Here is a 21,777-nt window from a genome sequence, read left to right on the forward strand (position 1 = left end):
GTAGATGACCTGCTCTAGCTCCTGTGCCACATCCACCCCGAAAATACTGTGTGATGTTTTCTTAGTTCAGTTAGGACCACTTTAGTCTAAAGAGGAGTGTTATTATATATTTGGTGATGTTACTGCTGTCAAAATTGGCCAACAATCATGTCCAGTTATGCATTATACAGAACTGAACCATTCAGATACTGCATGTTACTTCAACAACATTCGGAAGCCCATGAAATGAGAGGCAAAAATTAGTTGTACAGGTACATTTATTCCAACATAAAGATGGATCTCAAAATATATACATACCCACACATTACAGAGTAAACAAATAAAATATTAAGGGAACCAAATGAGTCAGCACAATTAAAGTTTCACAGTTTCTCACTTTAATGCCCCAAAACTGAAGTACTTCTCAAATTGTGTCTCTATAGACAATCTGGGTTGTGAACTCTGCCATCGTTACCACACGCTGCTCAATTATTCCAGGTCTAAACTGACCTCCCGTCAGGTCTGAGCATCAGTGAGCTTTGGCTTTTTAAGATGTTTTTTTAGACACAAGCTACAAGCGTTAGCCTACTGTTAGTGATCAACATTAAAAGCTACAGTGAAAAAAATCTCACTGGAAACAAGTTTTAGTCAGCCAGGAGATATCAAAAACATTTTTGTACTCGCTATATTTTAATATATTTGAATAATATCAACACTTACTAATAAATCAGGAATTTAAACAGATATGTGTCAGTTAAATATTTTGTGGTATTTTACGTTGTCGCCCTGCAGTAACCACAAAAACTCATCTGTACTGAGTTTAGGCTGTCAGTCCACTGTTACCTCAACTATCAACGCCGGGTGAGAAACGTCCACGTCTATTTACTCTGGAAGAGGCTGTAAAACTTTAGGAAGTTTGCTTCTGTCCCCTGACAGCAATGCTGAGGTGAGTTATTGAGGATATCCTGAACTTTTCTGCCTGTAAGCGCTGCTGCACCGCGCTCTAGCTACATAGATAAAACATTTTTAGGCAGCTCCCCGATGTCCATCTCAGCCACTGTGTTCAAGTCAGCAGGGCAACAGGGCAGCTTCCACAAACTGGTGCCCGCTCTGATGTATTTTTAATAGGTCATTTCTAATTGAGGAGGCATCACTGTATATTCATGAGTACATTCTTTTTCTATTAAATAACCTCAAAAAAACAACTGACTGTACCATTAAATATAAACAGTCTGAAAGAGTTTTTAAAAAATGTAAAAAAGAGTTTAAAAAACAAAAAGTCAGATAACAGATTTAACACTGTTTACCTGCAGTAGCACAGTTCAGCTCTATGGGCTTTAATTCAGCTGCTGGCCCTTCATTTATCCAAGTCCAAATGGTCTGCTAAGAGAATATTACTGCCTCCTGCTGGCCATTGAAAAGAATACAGGTTTCTTTCTGCTTTTTAGACCCATAAGCTACGTCCATCTTTTGCCCTCATCAAGAGTTGCACCTAGGTCCAAATCACTATTCCAAATTTTCCACAGACTGTGAGGGGTTAGCAGGTCAGTATTTACGCTGTTAATCCCCCCAGCATCCCTCGATCAAAACACTTTTTTGATCTTTTTTTTTCAGAAAAGTTAATTTTTCCTCAGTTATTAATTTTCAAAATTTAGTATCTTATTTTTTTTTTAATATTTAATTATATAATCAGATTTTTACTATTTAGGATCTCCTGCCCTTCTGTGAATATACATGGAAGGCCTGAGGTGGACACAGTAGCATTAACACCCAGATAGGACATTGATTAAGTTATGCAGTGCATTAATAGGTAGAGCTGTGCTTGTGGGTTGCAAAGCAGCTTGCAGTAGCAACTGTGGGAAGGCTAAATAGTGCTAACTACTATATCAGATTTACCAGCTGGATGCCTTGAAGGGTATCAGCTGAGTGTATGTGAGTTTGCATAACTATGGTTGATAACTATGGTTTATCAATAATCAAATTAATTGGTATTGCAAGGCAGTTCCTGTTGTTGAATGTCAGTGGTTGTTATGTGGCCTTCAGTTCCATCTGTGGCCCAAAATAATCAGCCACTCATAATCACTCACCCGTCTCTACCTTTAACTGAAGCCGTGGAATTTTTCCTGCTTAAATGAATATTTGAGGGTTTTTTTTTTCTTTTATCATCATCACTCAAGTTAAATGTCCTTTAGAGGCATGTTGTACTATGTTTATTGTGTATATGGAATATCTGCTATCTGAATACTTGTTACTGAACAGCACCTGCACCCATGGATAAAACTGTTTATTTTTATCCATTTTTGGTTTCACTGATTTTAATTAACTTGTACAACAGGTTATATTTCCAACTCGGATGGTGTATCTCTATTGACAAGGTCTGAGTTTTGCTCCTCAGGAAGGTTGCTGGACATCTGAGTATCCGTGCCCAATCCTGAGTCATTTTGTGACTGACAAGTCGTAAAAGTTGGGGGCGTTCTCTCTTGTGTGGTGTGACTCGACCTGTTTCGACGCAGCGACCTCAGCAGGGGGCGCCTGGAGGCAGCCTTGGAGTACTGCACGGTGGACTTGTTTTTATGTGTGATGGTAAGGTGGCACCGCAGAACCTGGATGAACACCTCCCTGAACTGCTTGGAGGAGAGGTTGTAGAGGAATGGGTTGAGGACAGAGCTGAGGTAGAAGAAGGTGTCGGCCACAGGGTGGAGGATGACGTAGGTCCGGAAGTAGGGAATAGTCCAGTTGGACTTGGGCACAGCGGCCATCATTAAACGACGAATCTGGTTGGGAAGCCAGCACACCATCAAGGATCCAACAATGAGAACTGAAAAAAGTACAAAAATATGAGAGAAGTAAGGATTTTTATATTATTCTCATGTCCGTCTACAATATGTAATAAATTAAACAGACAGGAAAGAAAATAATAAATGCTACATGTTTGTTTTAAAAAAAGAAAGTTGGCTCAAAGGGAATCGAACTAAAATACCAACTAAAATCTTTAAATAGTATTTCAGCTTAATTCTTGATATTCCATCTTTATTCATGACGTCGTTTTTCACCTTTATTCCCAAAGTAGTATTTCAGCTTTACACCTGAAATATAATCCCAATTTTTTAAAAAGTTGGGATGTGGTGTAAAAATAAATTTAAAAAAAGAAAACAAATCAAATGTTTAAACTGAGGAAATGTAAGTGGTATTTTAGCCATGCATTATACAGCAATAGACTGGTTAGCTATAATAAGGGCAATTATAGAAATACAATTAATTAATTATAAAATTTTAATGGATTTGTGTCAAATTTCATCACAGGACAGCTGTGGTTATTTATTTTATAAAATTATGATTTTTAAAATATTTAACCATTTTATTGAAGTTACTTGCACATTTGAAATGTGTAATTTTTTTTTTTTGTTGTTGCATTTTTGGCCACAGCGGCTTTTATCGAGAGTGGAGAGAGACAGGAAATGGGGGAAAGATACAGGGCAAGACACGCGGGCAAATTGGCGACGGGCCGGGACGCGAACCCGCGCCGCCCACACCGCAACGCGACATGCGTATGTGGCCGCCGGCTCCACCACTAAGCCACCCAGGTGCCCAAATGTGTCATTTTTTGTTCCTGAAATATAATGATTTACGCACTTCCTTTGAGGTTTAAGCTCATATTAAATTAAGTTAAATTAATATAGCACCAAATCACAACAAACCGTCATTTCAAGGTGCTTTATATTGTAATAATGACACAGTCAAAACAACAATAATTACACAGTCAAAACGACCCCCCCATGAGCAGCACTTGGTGACAGTGGGAAGGAAAAACTCCCTTTTAACAGGAAGAAACCTCCAGCAGAACCAGGCTCAGGGAGGGGGGGTCATCTGCTGAGGGGGGAGAAAGACAGGACAAAAGACACACTGTGGAAGAGAGACAGAGATTAATAATAACTAATGATTAAATACAGAGTGGGGTATAAACAGAGTAAAAAGAGGTGAATGAAAAGAAACACACATCATGGGAAGAAGAATTTTAAATTAAATTCTGGATTTAACAGGGAGCCAATGAAGAGAAGCAGAAATTTCTGTGATGGTGTTACTTTAGGCATTTCCTATCCCTTTTCTTAATTTGTATTCAATTCTTTTTGCAAACTAACTGATTAATAAAGAAAATAAAACACACAAACAAAAAAAAACAAAACAGGTTTGTTGAATACAACAATAAAGTGCTGTGTCGACACTAATAAAATAATAATAATCTGATGATTTATATTTAAACAAATTTTTCTTCATTAGACTTTTATTTTTACTTTTGTTTTATTAGTATGCAGCACTTGTTTGCTTCGCTCGTGTATTAAAACACAGAAAACAGTCTTTGGCTGTTATAAAACATGCGGACAACGTGCACTGAACGCACGGACGTTAGAGCGGCGTTAAACACGAGGACGATTCAGCACGTGCAGGAACATACACGTAATGTTGCCGTTCATTTTGAGACCAGCCACTGCATCTAATATATATAATTCGCACGACCTTGGGTGTTCTAAAAATAGTTGCTGGTTCATCACTGTTCCTTCCTTGGACCACTTGTGGTAGATACTGACCACTGCAGACCCAGAAGAGCTGCAGTTTTGGAGATGCTCTGACCCGGTAGTCTAACCATAAAAATTTGGCCCTTGTCAAACTCACTCAAATCCTTACGCTTGCCTATTTTTCCTGCTTCTAACACACCAAGGTTGAAGACAAAATGTCCACTTGCTTACTAATATATCCCACCCACTTCCGGGTGCTGTGATGAATCAGTGTTATTCATTTCACCTGTCAGTGGTCATAATGTCATGCTTGATCAGTGTATGTCTGTGTATTCAAAGGATGACATAAAGATGATGATGCGCTGAGGTTAATGTACTGTTATGTTCCTCGCTCATGGTGTATGAATGAAATCTATTGGACATTTGAAGACACCACACAGAATAATTGTGGTGATGATGGGAAATAAATCAAATGTAGACAAATGCAGTGCACCGACAAAAATAGTGTGAAAGAAAAGTGATTATTAAAGTACTCAGTGCAAAATTAAAAGGAAAAAAATATGTTAACAAAAGAGGAAGTGATGTGGCTGTGAAGACATATCATCAGATGGAAAAGGCACAGAATCCAGTTGGAGTAAATAGCACTACAATCCTGATCGATGATCTATTGCTGCATTAAATATTGGCCTTTAGCTGGCATCCAATAGTGCCGGCATTCAGCAGAGACCTTTGATGACTATTTAGCTCTAATGGAATTAAATAGTGCATTAATAATTTGCTTTTCTGCAGTCTGAAATTTGTTAATGGGTTTAATTTCAGCACTGTGCGAAAGTCTTGAGCGAGCCCTCATTTCTTTATGTTTTGCTTACAAGAACCCAGACTTTCTTGTAATGTTTTAAAGTGGTCTTAAGCAATAGTTCTCCAGGCTTCCTGTTCGCCTTTCAACGTTTTTCTTTAGACACTGGCTGCTTATTGACTCATTTTCAGCCCCTTTCTTCTATCTGACCATTTGTTAAGCCAGTGTTTTTCAACCTTTTTTGAGCCAAGGCACATTTTTTCATTGAAAAAAAATCACGAGGCACACCACCAGTCAAAAAATCATAAAAAATTATACTTTGATAAGAATGACTATATTGTTAATATAGGTTACAAAGTGTCTAGAATAGGAATCAAATAAACCAGCTGTTCGGCTAGTAGGGGCAGGTAACGGTGCTTCGCCTGGCAGTATAGGGTTATAATATGTATGCTGTGTGTGCGTTTCATGTTGCAGAACTACCGGTGCAAACTGTCAGTCTGGGCATTCAACCGGTGCCTTGCGTGCCTCCAGTTTCTTGCTGTGGGGTTTTAAAACTGGCAGGTTTGATTCTGGTGAAGGAGTCGCTCTCATGACTCCGCTAGTGATGACACTCCCTGGCCAATCAGTGGCATGCTGCCCTCCACGTCACATTTTTGTATCGCCTCGGATCGCTCGAACGAAAAAGTACCTCCAAACTTGTACCAGTTACTAATGGAAACGCCGTCAAACCGCAGCGAGTTGAGGCGACCCGCACCGAGTCATCCCGTATGGAAACACGTCTTTAGAACCTCGGGTGAATGAGTACGGAAAAAGGACCGGCAGAGTGTACCTGATTCTAATTGAAATGCCGTCAAATCGCGGCAAGTCGAGTCGACCCGTGGCGAGTCATTCCGTATGGAACAGTGGCTTAATTCTCTTGTTTCTATGTACAATGCAATTCGCTACCTGCTGCTAACTAGTCTAGCGATATGGAAGAGTAATACATGATTATGCTCCCAGTCACTACTACAGCACAGACACTCATGGCATATTAGGTGAAATATGATAATTTCCCACGGTACACTAGTGTGCCGCGGCACAGTGGTTGAAAAACACTGTGTTAAGCTACTTAAGAATAAAGGTGGTCACACCAAATACTGACTTTCAAGGTTATTAGAATTGTATAAACGCTGTTCTGCCTTATAAACTGTATTTCCATGTATGTTTGCTTATGTTCATCGCTGCAAATGAGACTCCAGAGGAGGAGGAAGAGCTCAACACACCTGATTTCAGCCACAGAGTCTGACATTTTATTTTAAATTTACTATAAAATATAATAATATTAAAAAGTTGCCATTATTAAGTGAAAATCCAAACAATTTCAGGGCTGGTCGAAGTTCCCAGTGTTTCAACATCCTAGCAACGCCCCTGATTTAAACTGTTAGATGACACAAAAAATAAATACAGCTTACATTTCTTTACAACACTTGTTAGCTAACATTAGCCAGAAGCAGGACAGCTGTCTTGTTAATCCCCCCCTTTCTGAACAGCACCACACAAGAAGAGTGACGTCACATCCACTGGTGCAAGTTTCACTTTGCTGTCATCCGCAGCAGTGTTAATTTCATTGATGAACTATTTTCGTCATAATTTGCGTCAACGACCCTTTTTTTTCATGACAAAAACGAGACAGTAAATAAAAACTACCTAAAAGGATAAAAAGGATGATGAAATTAATTGACATTTTCTTCAACGAATGAAAACAAGATAAAAATGCTTGGCAGGGATAATATCCAATCAGAACTGATTCAGTTTTGTGACGGGGCGGTTAAGAAAACAAGAAAACATCCAATCAAGTGCACAGTTGCACAAATTTGGCCACACTAGCCTGTGAATTTTTCAGGCAGAGCAGCAACTCATCAATATTTTATTGTTATGCTCAATAAACAAGGTCAGTTAAATAAAGATGTTGTTTGTTCAATATGTTTGTGTGTATTGGTCTTTCAAGCATTAATAATATTCCAGAACTTTTATTAAATGTTTAAATTTCGTGTAAGTGTGTATAATGACTAATTCAAGGAAACTGAAGAAAAAGCATTTACATTTTACATCCTTTATATTTTAGTCGACTAAATCGACTGTAGATTTAGTCGACTATATTCTTACGCTAATTAGTCGACTAAAACTAGACTAAAACTAAAACTATTCAGATGACTAAATTATGACTAAAACTAAATTACATTTTCATCAAAAGACTGTAACTAAAACTAAATCAAAATTTGCTGTCAAAATTAACACTGATCCACAGCCAGGCTGAAAATAGGAGTTTATGATCACGTTGGTTTTTGACTGCCATTTTAATGATATATCAGCACAGAAGCTCAGAGAGTCTCAGATTATCCATCAGAAACATTGCAACAGTTTGAAAAATGTGGTTTTCTGGAAAAACCTTTACTTCTACTCGCTAACTTTGTCAGTGTTGGTTTTGGTCTTTATCCTGGGAGCAGATCATGTGCTTATATTTCTGTTTTTTTTTTTTAATTTATTATTATTTATTTTAATATGTGCTTATATTTCTAAAGCCAGTGTTAGCTGGCCAGTTAACATAAGCTTCACATGCATTCTTCAGACACACTAAACACCATCAATCTGCTGACTGGTAGAAGCAACCCGGAGGGTCAAGGAAGGTTTCTTTAAGTTAGGTTACAATCGTTAAGGCCTTTACACACCAAACGCGTAAAATCTGTGCTAATGTTTCGTGCAGTGAAAATATTTTTCAGACTTAATGCAGCCCTTCACACAGACCACATCATTTCACTGGACGAATTTGTGGTATTTCGTTTTTTGGATCAATTTAAATTTTTCTGACATTTCTCCTGCGAACAAACCAATCTGACCAACGGCCATCTCAAAACGCACACCGATGTACTGAATACAAAGTGATGTGGGAATAGTAAAATAATACAATTTTTCCTCAGACACACAGCTAGAGGCTGCTCCGGGTCAACTGAGTCACTGAAATTATGTCGCTGCCTCCTCAGATGTGATCCCAGCTCAACCTGCCCCCCCGACATTCTGAAATATGTACAAAAGCGGCCGTGACGCAGCTTCAGCTCCGGGATCAAACCATGAAATTCTCCCTGCTGCTTTCTCAGGAGAGTTGGATGAACCCAGAATTTCAATTTCTTCCTTCTCCTGTTTAGAAACATCACGGCCTCATTACATCATCGCTTGATGTCAACTGCATTTTTTTCACAGTGCGTTTTATGGGGACAATTCATACGCAAAAACGCAACACGTTCAGTGTGTATGTAGGTAACACGACAAGTTCGTATTCGAAAGATTTGGAATTTCGTGTCGTTTTTATGCAACGCGTCCGGTGTGTAAAGGCCTTGAGGTTAAAATGGGATTGAATGAATGTAAAAAGCTGCAGAGAGCACATTTAAGTGACATATATAAATTCCAGCACCGCTGTTACTCCAGCCCTGTCATTCATGTCTGAGTCACGCCTGAACTCTCTGAAAGGACAAACACACCCTCAGTCTCTAATCTGCTGTTTATCTGTTTCCCTGCAGTGTTTTTAATGGGGATTATGCAGCGACCAAACAGCCTGTCAGCAGTCACAAAATTATCTGACTTGAGACAAACGCTTCCTGCTGAGGAGCACAAACATAAACACATTCATTTATAATGACATGTCCAAAGCTGCAGAGGGAATTATATCCATCCTGATATTATTAAGAGATGAAAGGAGAGGAAAAACCAGAGAAAGATCACTCTTCATGTTTCTTACATGCAGACTAAATGCACTCATTAGTGTTTGTTTATAAAGGTTCAGGCTCAGGTGGAATGAGTCATTTAATGCTAATCTCAAGTGTCAGTGAGCTTTGATCACTTGCAGCCTGTCTTAAGTTTTGCCAGTGATGGTAGAGACTTTACGAAGAGGCAAGTTCACAAAGAAGACACCATGGACATTTTGTGAGAAAACCTGACAGAAATCTGGGAATTCTGGCAGCCTGAAATGCATTTTAATGTTTGTTTGTTTGTTTGTTTTTTAAGTGCTTCTATTTTACATCCCATCTTATCTGAGACCAAAAACATGAGAGTCTGAAGCATGCCACTTTTTTTAAAATCTGCATTAATACATCTGCCACATTTATAAGCCAAACATATGGACCACTAAAAACAAAACAAAACAAAACAAAATTGCCACCATAACTAGAAATTTGGACTTAATACCTTGAAATTTCAAGTCAATAACTCAAAATTTGGCATCAGTAACTTGAAATTTTGAGTTAGTTCTGCCAATCAGGAAGCTCCGTGATAGTACGTTATTTCCTTGTTAACCAGAAGCAGGAGGCTGAAGGTATCAGCTGTCCAACAGATCAATGTGAAAACATTGATTCCTTACCTTTTATACAGCTGTTTTTCACTATAAGGCACTCAAAGTTAAAAAAAGCTGACAATTTATTCACGTTTGCTATACACTGCTAGCTCACTGATAGTGTTGCTACCCAGTTTTGAATGCGCATGCGTTGGTGATATCTGCTTCTGGGCAATTTTGAGTTTTTTTTTTTTTGGGGGGGGGGGGTTGTAGTGGCAAAAACAAGCTTCCATACAAACAAGTTAAACAGATAATATAATGCCAAATATAATGGAAATGGGCGGGTCCTAATATAAACTTCTCTTAACTTCCAGGCAACTGAAATAGCTACCAATGAGAGTGAAGAATACTGTTACATAACATATGACCTGGGAGTAATACATTATAAGGTCAATCAGAGGTCATTATAAGGACAATCAGAGCCTGGAATATCCAGAAGCGACCAGCCGTCAGGTTCAAACAGATGTGCAAATCGCTTCCAGAGTGGATGCAGCTTTAGCGTTTTGGCCACGGCCATGTTGGTTTTTTGGAGCCAGAAGTGACCATATTTGGACAAGAGGGTGGAGTGCTAATGCTAGTGAGCCTGGTTAGAAAGCTATATCTATTGAGGTTGTTCATGTGACTGCACTGGATGTGATACAACCACCAGTTGCTTGGGAAAAATATGAATTTCCTTACAACCAAACAGTAGAAAACTTTAAACGTTTACATCACACTTGCTGGTTTGTGGCATGTTTCAGTTTCACTACAGCTCAGAGAGCAGCTGGACAGCTGTAAACAAGTTCGTCACTTCCATTCAAACCACGACCACAGCAGTATGGTAGCAACCAAAACCACAGGAATACACATTTTTCCCTAGTGACAGGTGGTTTCCAGGGGGTTATTTTCCCAGCGACTGCCATCAACCTCCAGCAAACACTTCCAACCGGTCAGGGAATATTTGTTTTTTCCCTTGCAACCAACGGTTGGTCATGGAGCGGTTTCTTTGTGACTCCGGTTGTCAATGATTGTCACGTCCATAATGGTGGACAGGTTAACGTCATGTGGTTTGTGGTTATGTGACTGCAAGACCCCAGTAATGTTCAGGTTTGTGGGTGCAAGCTAACATTGAAATGTCGATAACTGCAGATCCTCTTCAGGCTCATTCATAGACTCCCATATTAAAATGTCCAGAAATAAATATGTTTACAGCCTGGTATGAAACATGACTTTAGCTTTTTTTGAATGGGTTCCTCTTCACAGCTGTGTGAAGGGTGAATTTTCTTCTTTAATAACTTATCCCTCTGGATTTTATTAAGGCCAGAGTTAGGAACTCTGACAGGGAGCTCTGGTCAGATCCCATTAGTGAGGCCTCACCTCTGCCGAGTTACTGAACTGATCTTCTCAGCTGTGTCTGCTGTTGGTGAATTTCAAACTTTTTTGAGTGCAGCTCACTAACCAAATATGTCCAAATATGGTCACGTTGAGGCTTTAAAATGCAGAATCCAGATGGCCATCTTTCATCAGCAGTCTGTGATTTCAACTGTGTTTTTGAGCTGTCCATATCAGATGCACGCATCTTGTTTTCTCTGCATGGACACTAATATTTCATGACACCCTGCAGCCTCATGTCAGGTCTCCCCATGTGCAAACACAGCTTCACTGCAGGACCAGAGGCCGGTCCACCTGCCTGCTGATGTGACTTGGAGTTTATTCTCTGTTAGGAAGGATAAGCCCCAGAGTAATGCATGCTGTTGCCAAGCAGGGTCACTGGCCTCATAAAAACAGGTTTGTTTTTGGGCAGGCTTTTAAACAATGCAAACTAGAGCTGATGAAGAAATGTGAGTGGAAAACAGCGCTCTCCTCATTATGTTTGTCCTCAGCCAAACACCGTGTGGTCTGCAGGGTTTCAATCAGAACAATCAGAGATCACCATTGATAACTCCACTTCTGATCACTTTCAAAGAGGGACTCAAAGCAAAGTTTGTGAGGACAATAAAGAGAAGAGGATCGTCTGAGTTAAAGTACAAAGAGGGAGAAAGTGTGAAATCTGAGATGAAGAGTCACGCGAATACAAATATAAACGAGGGAGCAGAGGTGGCAAAAGCAGAAAAAAACAACTTTGGAGATTCATGTCGCCATGATTAATTTCTCCTTGACTCTTTAGTAGATAATTAAAGGCTCTCGGGTAATTTAAAGCGTCTGTCTGTCAAAATATCTATAAATATATTCTCTGCATGACCTTCTCGAGACTCCAAAAACCTTTTGGTCAGCTGGGCAAAGCAATTTCTTTAATAAGTGACAACACTCTCATCTTCACCTTCAGTGCACACTGCGACAAAGGTTTGCAGTCAAGTGTGAAGGACACAGAATGAGAATTTAAGTCTGAGTTCATGGTACTGTGCTTTTAAAATGGTGTGTTGGTCTCTCTGCTTATAGTTCGATCTCGAGACCTTATTCAGGAGCATCTGATAAATCGGTGGGTTGATGTGACCACAACAATAACACAGGTGTTGTAACAGAAAGCTGAGCTTAAAGTCAAGGCTTTCACTTTACCCAATGATCAATGTTCCAACCCTCATGTGGTCACGCTATACATACAAATGTCACAGTCCCTGGGTTTGGTCTATGTGGTCTCTGGGTTTGGTCCCCAGGTTTGATCCCCTGTGGTCTCTGGGTATGGACCCTGGGTTTGGTCGCCTGTGGTCATGGGTTTGGTTCCTGTAGTCTCAGGGTTTGATTCCTGGGTTTGGTCCCTGTCACCTCTGGGTTTGGTCCCTGGGTGTGTTCGCCTGTGGTCCTGGGTTTGGTCCCTGGGGTCTCAGAGTTTGGTCTCCAGGTTTGGTCCCTGTCACCTCTGGGTTTAGTCCCTGTCATCTCTGGGTTTGGTCCGTGGGTTTGAGCCCTGTGGCCTCTGGGTATGGTCCATGGGTTTGGGCCTGTCATCTCCGGGTTTGGGCCATGGGTTTGAGCCCTGTGGCCTCTGGGTTTGGGCCGTGGGTTTAGTCCCTGTCATCTCTGGGTTTGGTCCGTGGGTTTGAGCTCTGTGGCCTCTGGGTTTGGTCTGGGGATTTGAGCCCTGTGGTCTCTGGGTTTGGTCCGTGGGTTTGAGCCCTGTCATCTCTGGGTTTGGTCCGTGGGTTTGAGCCCTGTGGTCTCTGGGTTTGGTCTGGGGATTTGAGCCCTGTGGTCTCTGGGTTTGGTCCGTGGGATTGAGCCCTGTGGACTCTGGCTTTGGTCCGTGGGTTTGAGCCCTGTCATCGCTGGGTTTGGTCCGTGGGTTTGAGCCCTGTGGTCTCTGGGTTTGGTCCGTGGGTTTGAGCCCTGTGGGCTCTGGCTTTGGTCCGTGGGTTTGAGCCCTGTCATCGCTGGGTTTGGTCCGTGGGTTTGATCCCTGTCATCGCTGGGATTGGTCCGTGGGTTTGAGCCCTGTCATCTCTGGGTTTGGTCTGTGGGTTTGATCCCTGTCATCGCTGGGTTTGGTCCGTGGGTTTGAGCCCTGTCTTCTCTGGGTTTGGGCCGTGGGTTTGAGCCCTGTGGTCTCTGGGTTTGGTCCGTGGGTTTGAGCCCTGTGGGCTCTGGCTTTGGTCCGTGGGTTTGAGCCCTGTCATCGCTGGGTTTGGTCTGTGGGTTTGATCCCTGTCATCGCTGGGTTTGGTCCGTGGGTTTGAGCCCTGTCATCTCTGGGTTTGGTCTGTGGGTTGTCAGCTGCGTTAGAGCTTTTGGAGTCTTGTTTAATATTAAGTGTATTCTGTCGAGGTTTGTAGCAGGACCCAAAAACAGGCAGAGGTAACAAAAACTGACCTTTTATTCAGGTCAAATAAAAAAACAAACAATCTGACAAAGACAAAGGGAAGAGTGGAGACATCTGAGAAACTTGACGACACCCAGGGTAGTTAACACGGGGCACTAGAAACATAACTTAAAGTAAAACAGGAAGTTCCTAACTAAACACACTCAGAAACTTGACACAAGGTAAAGACACAGTAGGACAAAATAAAACACAGAGGAGCATACTATTAACAGTATTAAAATATAAACAGGGCTCAGGACTCAAAAATAACCAAAAACTAAACACCACTGAAAACAGAAGACTCCAAATAACATCAATAACCAAAAACTTCCTTACACATAATAACAAAACCCACAGACCATTTTAATTTTCTATCTGTTCTCACAGTTCTCCTTGTGAAAGTTACAGGAGATTTTATAACAAATCCCTCTGAAGTAAAAGGGTCTTTAAAAGTGATTTTAAAGGAAGCTTATCCCAGCCATAATTGGATGAGAGGTTGTCAGTCCTTCACATTCATACCTGCAGCCAAAAGCTAAGCTAGACTCATTTTAAAACACATTCAGCTTTAAGTTTTCCCCAGAAAACAAAGTATGAGCGAAGACATCCACAAACTCCACCATCACATCCATCTTTAGACCAGAGTCTTCAAGTGTGGGCTACGGCCCCCTGGGGGATTGTGAAGGTACTGCAAGCATACCATGATAAGTAATTTAAAATTAAAAAAAACTTCAGTAGTATGGTTTATGGTTTGCAGTTAAACATTAATAAATATTTACTTTTATCTGAAATAAAAAATTAAAAAACTGGGTGGGCCTCAGAAGATTTGCAGGTTGTATATTTTTGCAGATTTTCAAATGTCAGTGGACAAAAAGGGAGTGCTATAACTGATGGAAGTCTGCTGTAAAACATGCATGTATGGTGCAACTCTCCTGATCCTCCTAATGTGGGAGGATGATTTTTGAGCTCTGGCATTTCAAAAGTCTGCAGAAGGGAGGAACCGTCATTAAAGGCTGAAGGATTTAAAGCTAAATCCTGTTTCTCCTTTAGCTGGAAGACTGAGTCAGAGGTAACACCCGGTGTGATTTAGCTGATAAAACTGTGATTTCCTGGTCCTAATAAAGACTTTAACTCAGGGGTCTCAAACTCAAATGGCCTGGGGGCCACTGCTGGTGCTGTCATCTCAGCAGGGGGCCACTGTGTTTTATTATATATATATATTTTTATATATTAGGGGTGGGACTCGATTAAAAAAATTAATCTAATTAATTAGGAGCTTTGTAATTAATTAATTGAAATTAATCGCATTTCAATATTTGACATTCCTTGATGTTGAAATGTGTTATGCTTGTTTTAACAACTTATTTTGAATTAAAGACTTAAAACTAAACCACAAAAAGGAGAAAAGTTCGTTCTCTGTTTAACAGCTGCTTTTACACAGCTGTGCTTCACACTCATGGTTGCTAGGCGACATGAGCTACGCAGAGGTGAGGGCAGGTGATGCTGATATGAAGGCTAGCCGCTCACTTCCGGCCTTTGCAGTCTTCGTGGGCTGCGAAGGACGTAGGCCGGGTCCTTCGAATGATGCGGCCGCTGAATTTTTGACAAAGTCCGTCAATATAATCTGTATGCCGGGAACTCGTGCACTGAGAAACGTTCCGGTGCAAAGTGCGATTAAAATGCGTTAAAATTTTTAATTCGTTAATTTCCCCGTAATTAATTAATCGAAATTAGCGCGTTAAAGTCCCACCCCTAATATAAATATATATATATTACATATATATATAAAAAGTACAAGTGCTTGTGTACGTCTTTATTTGTACTTATTTACTTAAGTATAAGCATAAAAGTAAAAAAGTACAGGCTCTGAAATGTACTCAGTGTAAGAAAGTGAAAGTATCAGGTTGTATAAATGTTGAATTCATTGAATGAATCTCAGCATCAGCAGCTTTGATTCAAACATATTTCTGGTACACTGATGTAACCTGTAACTGACCATGAACACAGACACTGTGCACCAACACAGAGCTTTACTGTTAATACAGTACAGCAAACTGACCTGTTTTCATACAATCTTTGAATTACACAAAGTTAGCATACCTCAGATTGTTTTGCCAGTCTTTACCTTTAAATCTAACCTCTCTTCTTCCTCTCCTGTCCTCTTTCTGCATCTCTGAGTGAACTTCTCTCTCTTTTCTCTCCCTGGAAATACAGCAGCTCTTCTTTTAGCTAGCAGACACACTGTGTAACATTGTATTGTATTACTGTACTGTACTTTTACTGTATTTATTTTACTGTTCCTACATCACTGTTTATTCAGTGTATGGGTGCACGTATTCTGCTATAAGTTCACATGTTGCTAAATGCAACGCTTTGATTGGTCAGATGTTTGTTTGCGAAAGTCAGAAAAATCGAACTTGATCCAAAAAAAATAAATGCCGCAAGTTCGTCCTGTGAAATGACGCGGTCGGTGTGAACGGCTGCACTGAAAACAGGTGAGTCCAAAATATATTTTTAATGCACGAAACATTTACACGAAACATTTGAAGCAAATTTACGCGTCTGGTGTGTAAAGGCCTTTCCACAGGTACGGGAACCAGTGAAGATTGTGGCTTTAATTTTAGCAGCAACATATCATGTGACCCAGACAAGGTTGTGACATGTGTTATGACTGAGTCACAGACGGATCTAACGGAGAGAATCCGCCCATTTTTCAAAATAAAATGTCGTTCAGACTCATAATAATTAAAACAGAAATAATTTATTTTTTCAGTGTGGCCCAGTACCAAATGGCCTATGTGTTGGTACCTGGGGATATCTGATTTAAATTACACGACAAAAGGTTGTCTTAATTGAAGAGGAAAGCAAAATTTTTAAAAAGTAACTTAAAGGGCCAAACTGTATTATACTTTTGACATCAATTTGTGGGCCGGAGCAGGGGGGGGGGCGGGGGCTGGAAGTGGCCCGCGGGCCGGGAGTTTGAGACCCCTGCTTTAACTTGACTTTGACGGACACAGTGAAAGATAACAGTTATCTGATGCTTAAAAAGTCCACACCTGGTTCTCAGGCCTCAGACCAGAACTTGGGGTCCACCTCAGGTCCAGGTCTCTGTGGTCACCAGCAATGCACATCCAACTGGTAAACCTCATGTATTTTAATATATAAATACAGTTTCATTTCTTGGCTTTTGAAACAAGGACCCGGGCTTATTTTAAAGCAAGCTGTCCTGCCTACTTGCAGTCATACATTTTAACTGAATTTTAGCACTCTGACTCATTTTTCTGTTCAGTGTGCAGCCGTCTGCTTAGTGCATATAAGTCAGTTTGAGTAAAAATGTTGCCTATCCCGGCCATAAACTGTTTGCACCAGTCTGATCTTGTTTTGGAGAGAAAATACGGTTTTATTCCAGCTGGATGTGGAGGAACTCCGAGTGTGTTCATGTTGGAGATTTTCAGTGCTGGTTCTTCTACTGGGAAAAGCCGATAACTGCCCGGGGCCACAAACCCGGTGGGACTCCTAAAGCCGCAGGTTCCAATCTGCAGGACTGCCAGTCTGGCTTCTAATTGCTTGTTTCTTTTGGCACTTTCTAACCAAACTTACCAAATTTGGGGAGAAGGGGGGGGGGGGTGTTTGAAAATTACCAACACTGCTGAGGAGTGACTGTTTCAACTCTGACTGGGATAACTGAACATATTCCTCATAATATGCATTCCCAGTGGATCCTTCCAGTCCTGGTAGGACATCACAGCCTGAGGAAAAAAAAAAAAAAGCGCTAGTTCCCTACACTTAAATTGATGAAGACCTGCCATTCTTTATCCCATCAGCCTTATAAATGATCCTAACAGTTCAAATGAAGGCATTATCAACATCACACACTCCACTGATTCAATTTCAGTTAAACCTGGAGGGATGATGCACTGAGGGACATATTTTTTGTACTTTAAAAACTTACAAATTTCCCATTTTCAATATGTTGCATTAAAAACGTCACTTAGAGTAACGATGCAGCTTTTTCCTGACTGGTTGTATCATCTGGTCCTGGCAGCAGACCACGAAGTGGCCATATCTCTCTCTCTTTAAAGATGATTTTTTTTTCCCTGTAGATCTACCTATCACGTCGGCTCACTGATCACAGTCCAGGCGTTCACCTGGAAAATTGCCCCTGAGTCAGCACAGATCAGTGATGTCCCTGCAGAGGAGTTAGGATGCAGCTGAACATGTGAATGCGTGTTTTCCTTCACGCTGTTCATACATCATTATTATTACTGTTTTAATGCCGCTCTGTTCATGCTGAATGCACCTTGCCAATCTCAGCTGACGGCCTCATCAGTGAAGTTCCCAAACTTGTTGACATTAAAGACCCACACACACTCACGGTCTCTCTGCCACAGGCAAAATATAACCGCCAGATAATTAGCAGGCAATTAAAGGAGATTATGGAACAATTAATTGTCTGTCTTTGCTGTAATTGGAGTGTGTTCTCAGTTTCTCCGTGCAGCTCACAGCAGGAGAGAATGAAGCGAACCGAGTCTCTGCCTGGTGTAAACATGATTTACACTTTAAATAAGAGCTGAAGAATTAGACCGACCGCTGCTTCATTTACATGGAAACTTGTGGATATGGGAGCGATGCTGAAAGTAGTACAGGAATTGCTATGTATTAATCATTGACCACAATAACTCATTAAAAACCCATCAATAAATGAAGAATTTCTTGATTTTTTTCATGTTTTGGCAAAGTGTTGCTTTGGCAGTAATGCATGATGCACCAACTAACCTGTACAGATGAAAAATACTTAAGTGCCAAAAACTGCAGTCCCTCTAACAGCCCCTTGAGGCGCACTCCAAGAGTGAGTCAGTCCCCATAGGCTCCCATGTTAAAATATCCAACTTTGCAGCAGAAATAAACAGTTTACAGCCTGGGGATTAATTGGTTTAATCTTCCACCTGGATACTGGGTTTACGGTTGTGTCTGTTTTGATTTCCAGCACAGGCGGCTGTAATTAGTTTCTGCCAGGCCTCATGTCCACTAATCCAATCCCTACAGGACAAACATGGAGGAGATTCCAGGAGACAGGCAGTTGCTCTAGGAGAGCTGGACAGGGCCGTAGAAGGTCACACATTACCCAGTCCACATCAATACAGATATGCAGCATGATTTTTTTCCCATTGAGATCTGATGCATTTTTGAAGTGTTCCTTAATTATTTTTTTTAGCAGTATATATACAGACACACTGAGGGCAATCAAGGGAAGAGGAAACAGATGGGGATCAAAGAACAGCTGAAACTAATCAAAGTAAAACTAAATACAAAAACACAGGAAACAAATGACTGTCAAACTCAAATTGGAAGCAGTTGCACAGGGAATCACTAAGAGACGAAGACAATGACAGTGATACAAAACCCAAATACTCAAAACATAAATTTCCCAACAAAATGACTAAACAAAACCTTAAACAGAAGCTAAACCAGAAGCTATGACTTCAAACTCAAAATGACAGAAACCACAGGCCGTAAAACTTAGATTGCCTTCAATTGACCAGCAGGGGGCGCCTGAAAAAGATAGTTGCATTAGTCTATGGGACAGTGGCCTTGAGCTCCTTTGATTTATGGCATCATTAAACACTTTTCTTCAGTTGCTGATTTCATACTGAATAAAACATGAAGTTCATTTGTAAATTTTGGTCACTATTACAATCAGAAAGGAGGATCATCCAGGATCATCTATTGGCTAAAAATTTGGGTTCAAACTACCAAGATGGCAACAGCAAAAACTTTCATGCTTCATAACAGGACTTTAGAGACCAATGGGTGATTTCACAGTTGCACATATACAGTGGAAAGATGCAGATTGCTAACCAAACTTACTAACGTTACCTGATAACTCCATCTGCTGATCCAAATATGGTCACTTCTGGCTTCAAAAGCCAATAGGTGGCGTCCTTAACTTTTTCACAATCACTTGCCAGGAATCGTTGGTGGAGGGAACACTGGAAGGCCTGAGCAGTAACTGACAACATCTCTAAGAGTCGACAGATCCATCCATCCATCCATCATCCTGTCCCACTTATCCTCTAGTCACATTTTTTTATAATAGTCTCTGTGCCACTCAGATGCACTTTCAGAATAAACAGACTACTACAACATCCCAGTGAATCAGGTGAGTCTCTGAGGACTCTGGGTCACACCTGAGTCTGCCGGATAAATCAGATGAATATTCAGCACAGGGAGAAACTCTAAAACTCATTTTAAAACTTTTGCAGCTGATTTGACTCTTTTAGAAACCCCACAAACACCACACAGGTTGCATAAACCTGCACATGAATGCTCAGCGGGCCGTTTATAAACACAAATTTCTCCCATAATTCAGGGAGAAACTTTCTCAAATAGAGGGGCATCACTACATCATCGACGCCCTTCATTTCCATGATTGGAAACCGCTCGAAGACGAGCGCTGAATAATCGAGAGAAGTCAAGTCTTTCAACCACTATTAAGGATAAACACCTGATTGATGAGTTGATCTCACCGGTGACGACGGTCCTGATTGCTTACTGATTTAAAGCTTATGTCAAATCTATACAATTAGCCAACTGAAGAGTGCTAATGAAGGAGAAGATGAGCGTGGAGTGAAATTATTCAGATCTGCTTGATGAGGGTAAAACGAATGAGTTTCTTGTTTGATTGTGCAGCTGATTTCACTTTCAGGAGCTGTTTGTGGTGTGATATGAACCCCTGAAATACCCTGATTACTTCTCTAAGCCCTCACAATACATCTGCTCCGATCACCAGGCAAATACATCACTTACATCTTTCTACTTTTAAACAGAACATATGAACACTGATGGAGTAGCTTATATATGACTTAGATTAGAAAATTATTTTGACCCAGAAGGAATCACGGGCTGGAAGATGAGCACAGTACCAACAAGCAGGTGAAAAGGAAACCTTCATAGACTATAACTTGTTCTGAGCAGTCACCTGTCCCTTCAAAGTTTGACCAAAATGCACTTTTTTGAAGTTTTCTCCTATAATTATCAGGAAACAAATCCAACATCCAGGTCATCAGTGCTTGGTTTCCTCCTTGTTTTCTCTTGCTTTTCCCTTCGTGTTTCCTCTGTGTTTTTGTTTGCTTTCTGTCTGTGGTTTCCCTTCCTTTCCTCCATGTTTTCTTGTGCTCCTTGTGTTACCAAAAGATTAGAGGATAAACTTTCTATGTATTTATGCATCTTGAATTTTAACCACTTTAAACACATATCATGACAAATTGCACATTTTTAATCACTTCACACTGGACGGACTTAAATCTAACTGCAAACCCCTGCTGAAGTAAAAGAAACTGAAGGGAGGAAATAATCCTGCAGCTGTCTTATCGATCTGGTTAGATTTTCTCCTCAGACGGTGCATGAAGTCTGTCCTGTGGATAATGAGCCCAAGCAACCTGTGATGAAGGCAAACATCATCAAAGCCTGCAATGGTGAGCACAAATTTCCCTCAAACCCAGAGACTATCAGACAGAAGCACAGTGGAAGATTTCCTCCCACAGAGAGAAATTTGGGCTTATTAGCTGCATAATAATGAGCTTTTGAGTCACCAGATGGGTGGGTTTAACCAGCAGGCCAGCTGAGATAGTGCCAGGTAGATATGAGCCATTAAAAAAAAAACGTCCTTAATTGCAAATAGTCAAACATTAGTCAAGATTTTGTGGACTAAATTGTGTTTCCCTTCAAACATCCATCTGAGAGATAGAAGTCAAAATTAGACCAACAAGACTGACTGCAAATAGTTTTGACAAAAGGTCAATTAAGGTTGTTTCTGCTCAGCGCTGAATTCATTACATGTTATCCATGAAAAGCCTCTCAGATTGCAGATATCCAACATCATTTATGAGTCTGTCAGGCCCAAACACAGTGATCCCGCCTCACTCAGCGGGAACAGAGGAGGAAGTAATGCTGGCCTGAGACGCAGAGGAGTGTAAAGGAATCAATCTGACAGCTAACAGGAGATCCTGCATTATTATCCTGCATTATTACACCACCAGAAACACTAAAGTAAGTCACAGAGGAGTGTCATTCATTATAGAGCTAATCATCTTAGAGCAGATTTACAACAGTGTGTCAGGGGCAAGAAAAGGACGTGAGAAGGAATGGAAAAGAAAGGAAAGGAAGGAAGGAAGGAAGGATAGAGGAAAGAAAAAAGGAAAGCAAGGAAAGGAAGTAGAAAATAAAGCTAGAAGGAAAGGAGGAAAAGGGAATGGAAAAGATGGGAGATAAGAAGGAAAGAAGGGAAGAAATAAAGAAGGAAGCACAGATGCAAAGAGAGACAAAAAGAACGTGAGGAAAGAATGAAGGAAAGCAG

The 21,777-nt window shown here is 40.6% G+C and overlaps 1 protein-coding gene across 2 annotated transcripts in view; it reads right to left on the reverse strand.

Annotated features, from left to right (window-relative positions):
- Positions 1-258: 258 nt before the first annotated feature.
- The window catches only part of gpr39 (G protein-coupled receptor 39), a 45,447-nt gene continuing 23,928 nt past the window's right edge, over positions 259-21,777 (reverse strand). For both annotated transcript variants that reach the window (XM_030758234.1, XM_030758235.1), the window contains exon 3: positions 259-2,797. In XM_030758234.1, the coding sequence (XP_030614094.1) occupies positions 2,316-2,797 (482 nt within the window). In that variant the 3' untranslated portion in view covers positions 259-2,315. The remainder of the gene's footprint in view (positions 2,798-21,777) is intronic.

Source organism: Archocentrus centrarchus, chromosome 21, assembly GCF_007364275.1.
Source record: "Archocentrus centrarchus isolate MPI-CPG fArcCen1 chromosome 21, fArcCen1, whole genome shotgun sequence".
Taxonomy (NCBI): domain Eukaryota; kingdom Metazoa; phylum Chordata; class Actinopteri; order Cichliformes; family Cichlidae; genus Archocentrus; species Archocentrus centrarchus.